This window comes from Trichoplusia ni, chromosome 16 (assembly GCF_003590095.1).
Source record: "Trichoplusia ni isolate ovarian cell line Hi5 chromosome 16, tn1, whole genome shotgun sequence".
Classification (NCBI taxonomy): domain Eukaryota; kingdom Metazoa; phylum Arthropoda; class Insecta; order Lepidoptera; family Noctuidae; genus Trichoplusia; species Trichoplusia ni.
Window position 1 is genome coordinate 2,855,993 of NC_039493.1, and position 8,879 is coordinate 2,864,871.

Below are 8,879 nucleotides of genomic sequence, written 5' to 3' on the forward strand. Positions count from 1 at the left end.
TATTCTATGAAACTAAACAGATAATTAATCTTAAAATATCTTCTAAATCGGGTTGGGACCTGCGTCCCACTTAGGCGGTGTCTCCGCTGATGGCGAGTCTTCCCGTGTGAATGTGGGCCGCGTGAATAATACAACGCGATGGACAGGTCTGGGCCACCGAAATATAAATACTGTGGAGATTGCAGCCAATGCACTTGTGCTGACTAATTAATAAGTTTAAAAAATATGGATAGAATTCACCTGGTTTGGTTTTGTAAGGTTCATTAAAATGGAGACAATGATTCAGCGAGTCTGTACGAGTGTTCAAATATCCAATAGCTTAATTTTTCTTGTTAAAAGACAGGTCTCAAAATGAATGTTGAGACAAAATAAACAACTTTCTATTACTAAAAAACATAGTAGGTATGTTTATCTAATGGAACGCTAAGGTTTGCGAGACGGATATGAATCTGTGACCTTTGCGATGTTATTGTATAACATCTGCTGTTATGTCAGCGGGGAGCAGATTAGATTATTATGACATAACCTCCCGATCGGGAACCACAAACAAAACACATCTGTGAGCTTTGTTTATATCATGTCATGAGAGAGAGGTGACCCAACTAACAATCCATACAAGGTACTCAACTGGCGTAGATTGAGTTAGTTTTCCACACACATTTTTTTATTTTAATTAAAATAATAGATTTTACACCACAGTGTCGTCCGGTTCAAACGACCTCACTCTATTAATAATACCGGAAATTTAAGCCAAAGCAACGAAAATACGCTCCTAATTAACTTAAAAACATCGTAACTCAATTACTTCTTTGACATATTTTTTCCTAAAGTTACCGAATCAAAACAAAATATTTCCAAGGTACTTCTAAATATAAGTTAACCTTTCACGCCCATCTTCACTAAGCTATTAATTAAGCCAATTGTGACCTCGAAGCTCGGACCCTAAAAGTAACGGTCCCGGGAGACTCGCTCGGCTAAATATATCCAGAGCCCAAAATAACCTGTCACACCTCATCAAGCCCCCCCCCTCCCCCCCGCAGGCTTCGCCGCAGTCCCCCGACGACCTACATTAGAGCGGGTAGAGGCCGCGTCGGGACTCCGCCACAGCGGGTGCAGCGTGCAGTCCTGGAGGTGGTCGATACCATTGCAGATATATACTCGCAGCTATATTACTGCATACGTACGTACGGTTTATTAGGCGCCGAATATTAAGGAAAAGTTGGAAAAACACTACATGCTTGGAGCACTCTAAATACTTATACGCTATAATCTCTAGGAGGTTAATGTTATTATTATCTAGGTTTAACTCCAAGAGCTACACATTCTTTATTAGTGTAGAAGTAAAAAAAACGGTTGTTTATCTTGATTAAGATTTATTTATTTATTTATTTGAATAGACGGTACAACACCAATTACACTATTCAATAAAAACAATGACAAAATTACAAAAAAATAATAAAAAAAATGCTTTCAAACAAAGAAAGTAAAAAATATCTGTTTAAAAATAATAATAAGATATGTAAAAGATATTGAAATCTATTCTACTCTCCATACTTCAAATCTACAAATCGCCATGTAGGTAAATAGAAATACGTAACTCATGCACAACAAAATTCATCTCCGAGAGATGACAAGCCCCTAAAACAAACCTCCGAAGCAAACACGACCAACAGATACAGGACAGCTCTCAAACAATTGAGCCGAGTAACGAGGTCGCCTCCCAATAACACATCCCTCAGACACTAGTCCGTCCCTCCCGACCCACCTGCCTAGGGTATCTAGGTCACAGGCATAAGGTCGCTTACACACGCCTGCGTGCAGACGTGCGCCCGCAATGTCCTGCCGAACTATTACCGTGTGTTACTGACCTTATTTAGTTTTGTGTTCTCGGTGATATAGTGTCAGTGGGTTTAGTCACACTTTCTAGGTAAACATTAGGTTAAGCAAATACAGTTCTCATTAACGAACTTATTGGGCTTCGATTGTGTTCGTGCTGAAATTTCGCGCTCGGCTGCTGTGATTGACTCATTTCCAATTTAATATATATTTGTTTTCAATCAATAATTGAAACAGTTGTAATGATTTAGGAGTATAAATGGATATATGAATGTTCCAGATAGACGTATTTCAATCAATTGATAGGTTATAAGTAAGATCGCAAGTCATTTGAAAACTTCCGGCTATTATTTCTTAAAAATGACTGATTGGAAAAATATTACATTCAGGCTGTTTTTATATCGGCAGTGTGTAAGGATGTGCCTTTCCCACGGATTTCACACTGTTGCGAAATATTGAGCGATTACTCGTCCGTCTCTGGTCTCGTGATATCGTACGCGAAACCGGTTCGCGTAAGAATGATTGCCGCAGATGAAGTTTTTATATTTTTATGAGGCTGGGTGGAGTTTTATTACCGTTTTGATCATTTTAATATTATTCATAGATATTATTCATTCGATCTCGGTTCGTTTCATAACAATTTGTTACTTTAATCTACTCACCGTTATACTCGTGTATCTATTAACTACCGTTTGCGAATGAGGCCCACAGGTTGTCAAAATATTGAATAGCCAGGCTACTCATCATTCTGATATGAATATTCAGATTATATAAATAAAAACTGTTTTTGAAAATACACATCCACAGCTTAGCAAATCTCAATAAAATATTTAATTAGAATGAAAATTTAAACGTTTCAAGAAAAGCGATGGCTCAAAAAAAACCATCCTTCTAAGTCACATCTCGAGTAAAAAAATAAAAGGATAGTTTAGGAGCACTATGTTACACCACTGCCCTTTGCATGAACAGAAAAATAACAGTACGACTTGTCCTCAGCAGAGATGGCGCACGAGAGCGGCGGCGGCGCGGACGGCTCGCCGCAGCACACGCCGTCCCCGCCGCACGCGCCGCGCCTGCCGCTCGCCGACACCAGCTTCCACCACCAGATCATGCAGGTCAGTACCCCATCAACATCCACCTCCCGATACCTTACCCACGAATACACAACCGAAACTTTACTATACACAAGTTCCTCACGCTCTTGGCCGTTTGTCCACCGCGTCGACGCTAATATCCAAATTAATCCGAGGCAGTAGCATAAGGCTTAAAATTAAGTTTCGCTTGTGTATTCGACCAATTATTTTATTTTTACTTTAGTTTTTGATTTTCGCCACTCCGATAATGATGCAAAAGCATCACTTTTTTACCATTCTTCCGAAAATGGATGAGCCCTGTAAGTCGAGCTCGTCTTGCTATTTCTGTCTTTTATTGTTGTCAAAATTTCTAGCATTCAGCTTATGTTCGGTTCTTTAGATTTTACCACTCTTTATAATATCTGGTTGTACCTCTTTTGCATTAATACCTTGATTTATGTCTACACACAAGTAGCCACATCTTAATCCTGCTTTCGTCATATTTTTACGTTATAATACTTTATGTTACGTTTCGTTTTGTTACTCACAAATCTTAAAGATTATGTCAAATAACAGATTATTAAATAATGACAAATAACAATAATCACGTTTATCGTGTAGTATAAGATATTGTGATCGAATGCTACACGCATAACTAAACTGTAATACGGGTATACAATAGCATATCAATTCTGTTGAGTTAAAGTTTTCGTCATTTCTATCACATCGATCGATAGTGCTTCTAAACTATCCTTTTATTTTTTTACTCGAGATGAGACTTAGAAGGATTGACTTTTTTTTTGCCATCACTTTTTCGTGAAACGTTTAAATTTTAATTCTAATTAAATATGTTATTGAGATTTGCTAAGCTGTGGATGTGTATTTTCAAAAACAGTTTTTATTTATATAATCTGAATATTCATATCAGAATGATGAGTAGCTTGGCTCTACAGTATTTCGACAACCTGTGGACATAAAATAGATATACAAAGGCGATGTAGAGAACTGGCATCATGTATTCTGGTGTCGGATGTACGAATCATTTCGTGCCGATATGTTGATGTGTATAAATGTCAGAGCTATATATAGCCGGATTCTTTATGCCGAGATATTACACTCTAGATACATTGAGCATTTCTCTTTCAAGATATTAATAGGAACTCGTGATTGCCAATTCTAATATGTATTAGAAGTGGGCTTTTTCCATCCTCGTTTCACGGGATATAGACCTAACTATACCTGAATATTTTACACGAATATGTATATCGACTTGACAACAGTGTAGCTTTACCTATGTAGTGACCGCTACATGCTAAAGTAGGCAAATCCCTGATTACTTAAGGGTATAATTTTCAAAAGATAAGTTTGCGAACCTTTTCCCGCCCACGCTAAGGTCGTGTCCGAGCCGCGTAAGGCGAGTCTACACAAAGTAGATAAATAAATAATAAAAGAGCGAAGCCCGCAGATTACCGTGACCTTTTCCCGAAATACAGCGAACGCTCGCCACATACACATTATTTTTACGCGATATTTATACCGAGAGCGGCGCGCGCGCACTATTAATATCGCGTATATTCGTATTGTGGATGTGTGCAGCGCGTTATGTGTTATCATTATATGCGTATTATACAGATTTAATATAGGTATGGGATTATTAGCGGCCCCTTGTACAGTTAAATGTAATATAACTTCCTCTATAGGAAGAGCGTTTTGTTTAGTGTTTCGATTATTAGAGAAGTAGGTGAGCAAAATAATTATGCCGCCACATGTTAATTTTCTTTTATACGTTCTATATCTATGTACATGAAACAATAGGTGTCGAACGGCAATATTAATGAACATAAGTGTTTTGAACAAACTTGTTGCGTTGTTATGCATTCAAGATAAGTTCGTGTTGCGAAACCCGGCGAGCGATCAAACAGGATTATACTAAGTATATGTAGATGTGGCCGCTTGTTACGTAATGCAGGTGTTTATACTGGTTAGCTATTTATAAATACTCGAGTACATAATCCATTTTGTATGAATTTAATGCCCATTTATAATTGACTGCATAGAGATACCTACACAGCCAATTTAATAAGAAAACCGGTACAATCAGTGATTTGTTATTTACCAGATGTGGTGTTCCCTCAATACTGAAAGATTGCCCTAACCCTTGATCAGTCTAGACTTCCTGGTCGGTCCCTGGGCCAGGAGGTCGTCTTTGAAGCTCCGGGCCCCCTGAACCACGCCAGTATTCCTGCCGCGCCCACGCGCCTGCGCAAAACATCCGTTCGCGCAGTCTATTCGCGGCGCATTCCAACCACCCGCCATTTTTCCCCATCTAACAAAAATAATGCACGCGTTGCCAGAAATACGCGCACGCGCACCTCGGTGTGCTTTTTGATGTATCTTTTCGTAACGAACGCTTCCGAAAGTAATCTAGCCATGATAATATCTCTGGTGTGACTCCAATACGCAACGGTCATTGTTTTTCCACTTTATAGTTTTAAAGATTTCAATCAAAAATTTAGAAAAGCAAAATCTATTAAAATGATCGCATTACAATCCTATAAAACTATGAAGTGTGATCACTTGACCGTAGCACATGTGTGCCCCGAGTCTCGCGAGCGAGTCCTCCCCGCGGTCGATGTCCGACTGTACTCCTACATGTATTTCATCTCTCGTTGTCAGAATCAGAATCCAAGAAAGAACCATATTGCTGAGCGGGCGAAACAGACATTAGAGAGTAGTTTCCTGATGCAAGTGAGTTGAAATTACAATAATATTGTGTTCAGTCAAGTGCTGTGTCGCATTCAACGAACATGTCCAAATGTTGTCTAAACTATACACTTTGAGAAGTTGCCAAAAAATATGCAATACATTTAAAATCTGCTTACAAACTCAACAGCATTTAATCTTCTGGTATCATTTAATTATTTGAAAACATACTTAATTAATCTGCTTCGATAATTAATTGACTGCGCCATGCGTTTCTCATAATATCCACCGAAAAAAAACAAACAAAAACACATTATTGTATAATACATCAAAATTACGACAAACATTTGGATGTGATGTTTAAAGCGAAGCTTTTAAATAACGTGCCGCGAATATTGCCGCAATCTGAAACAATTCTAGTTATGTGAAGTAGTTGAATATGACACACACGTTTTGGCTAATTTTCAAATTATTACAGCAATAACACACATCGATGCTTAGGATGAACTGATTAATACTATCAATGTTAATACCCTACCAATGATAAGACCGCATATTTCAATATGATACAAAGAGACTATTGAGATAAGTGTTGCTAGCTAATTCAATTTTCATCTTTACCTTATACTTAAGCAGTCAATCAATAAAAATACTGTTTTGGTAAAGGAAAAATAACTAGAAACAATTCCATGTCTCAATTCGAGTTCAAAATTCGTAATATCTACATTATCATGTCACCAAATAAGGAACTCTTTTTGAGGCCTTTCTGGCGCCTTGTTCAGTACTAACTCTAAGAATGCCCCGTGAGCCCCCAGTACTGAGTTTGCGGATGCCTGTTGCAGTTAAAGAAGCAGCAGCAGCTGCAGCAAGAGATCCTGCTGCAGCACTTCCAGCAGCAACGCCAGCAGTTGGCGCAGGAGCACGAGCAACAGCTGATGCACCATTTGAAGGTAAATATGTTGCAGGTAAATACGAATCACGACTTTATTTATAGAACATAGTTAATTTTAAGATTGCTTTCGTAGATTATGCTATGTGGACACTACTTAAATACCAACGATTTATAAAACAACTTTTTAATTTCAACAAATGTGATGGTGCGTTTAATGAAATCTTCACACACACATCATGCTTATAAATAGTCATAATCAACTCATAAAAATGTATACTAATATTGTTTTTATAAGGTCTGGATTACAATATGGTGGAGCGGTCATACGAGGCGGCTCTCGTTGTGGACCGGTTCCGGCACCGAGTCGTGATCCAATGTAATTACTTTATTTTGATCGGTGCTCGCTTGCCTGTGATTGATTTGCACTGTCATGTTTTTTGCCAAAATCTTAAACGAGATTTCTCATCTGATATTGGCACCAAAATTTAAATCGATTGGATGTATTTTTTACAATGGATTTTGATTCCTCACAGAGACCTAAATGATTTGTGTCTTCAAAGTTTTATTTTCTCTTGGTATAAAAACAACTGTCGAAAAATCTTTCTAGAATGTGGTGTTTCGATCCTCTAGACATAGCGACATGGCGACAATGATATTAACCCTAGAAAGATAATCATATTGTGACGTACGTTAAAGATAATCATGCGTAAAATTGACGCATGTGTTTTATCGGTCTGTATATCGAGGTTTATTTATTAATTTGAATAGATATTAAGTTTTATTATATTTACACTTACATACTAATAATAAATTCAACAAACTATTTATTTATGTTTATTTATTTATTAAAAAAAAACAAAAACTCAAAATTTCTTCTATAAAGTAACAAAACTTTTAAACATTCTCTCTTTTACAAAAATAAACTTATTTTGTACTTTAAAAACAGTCATGTTGTATTATAAAATAAGTAATTAGCTTAACTTATACATAATAGAAACAAATTATACTTATTAGTCAGTCAGAAACAACTTTGGCACATATCAATATTATGCTCTCGACAAATAACTTTTTGCATTTTTTGCACGATGCATTTGCCTTTCGCCTTATTTTAGAGGGGCAGTAAGTACAGTAAGTACGTTTTTTCGTTACTGGCTCTTCAGTACTGTCATCTGATGTACCAGGCACTTCATTTGGCAAAATATTAGAGATATTATCGCGCAAATATCTCTTCAAAGTAGGAGCTTCTAAACGCTTACGCATAAACGATGACGTCAGGCTCATGTAAAGGTTTCTCATAAATTTTTTGCGACTTTGAACCTTTTCTCCCTTGCTACTGACATTATGGCTGTATATAATAAAAGAATTTATGCAGGCAATGTTTATCATTCCGTACAATAATGCCATAGGCCACCTATTCGTCTTCCTACTGCAGGTCATCACAGAACACATTTGGTCTAGCGTGTCCACTCCGCCTTTAGTTTGATTATAATACATAACCATTTGCGGTTTACCGGTACTTTCGTTGATAGAAGCATCCTCATCACAAGATGATAATAAGTATACCATCTTAGCTGGCTTCGGTTTATATGAGACGAGAGTAAGGGGTCCGTCAAAACAAAACATCGATGTTCCCACTGGCCTGGAGCGACTGTTTTTCAGTACTTCCGGTATCTCGCGTTTGTTTGATCGCACGGTTCCCACAATGGTTAACTTATACGGTTCTTGTAGTAAGTTTTTTGCCAAAGGGATTGAGGTGAACCAATTGTCACACGTAATATTACGACAACTACCGTGCACAGGCTTTGATAACTCCTTCACGTAGTATTCACGAGTGGTACTCCGTTGGTCTGTGTTCCTCTTCCCAAATAAGGCATTCCATTTATCATATACTTTGTACCACTGTCACACATCATGAGGATTTTTATTCCATACTTACTTGGCTTGTTTGGGATATACATCCTAAACGGACACCGTCCTCTAAAACCAAGTAACTGTTCATCTATGGTCAAATGAGCCCCTGGAGTGTAATTTTGTATGCACTGATGGATAAAGAGATCCCATATTTTTCTAACAGGAGTAAATACATCGTTTTCTCGAAGTGTGGGCCGTATACTTTTGTCATCCATTCTAAGACATCGTATCAAAAAATCAAAACGATCACGGACTCATTACAGAGACGTACACCATTGACAAAGATCGATCAAAGAGGTCATCTGTGGACATGTGGTTATCTTTTCTCACTGCTGTCATTACCAGAATACCAAAGAAAGCATAGATTTCATCTTCATTCGTGTCACGAAATGTAGCACCTGTCATAGATTCCCGACGTTTCAATGATATCTCAGCATTTGTCCATTTTACAATTTCCGAAATTA

At 37.6% G+C, this 8,879-nt stretch overlaps 1 protein-coding gene across 1 annotated transcript in view; it reads left to right on the forward strand.

Annotated features, from left to right (window-relative positions):
- The window catches only part of LOC113502044 (histone deacetylase 9-like), a gene marked incomplete at its 3' end in the record, with an annotated part of 66,318 nt that extends 59,756 nt beyond the window's left edge, over nt 1-6,562 (forward strand). Inside the window, 3 exon segments of the mRNA XM_026883420.1 lie at nt 2,833-2,951; nt 5,586-5,657; nt 6,455-6,562. Of these exon segments, the coding sequence (XP_026739221.1) occupies nt 2,833-2,951; nt 5,586-5,657; nt 6,455-6,562 (299 nt within the window).
- Nucleotides 6,563-8,879: the final 2,317 nt, after the last annotated feature.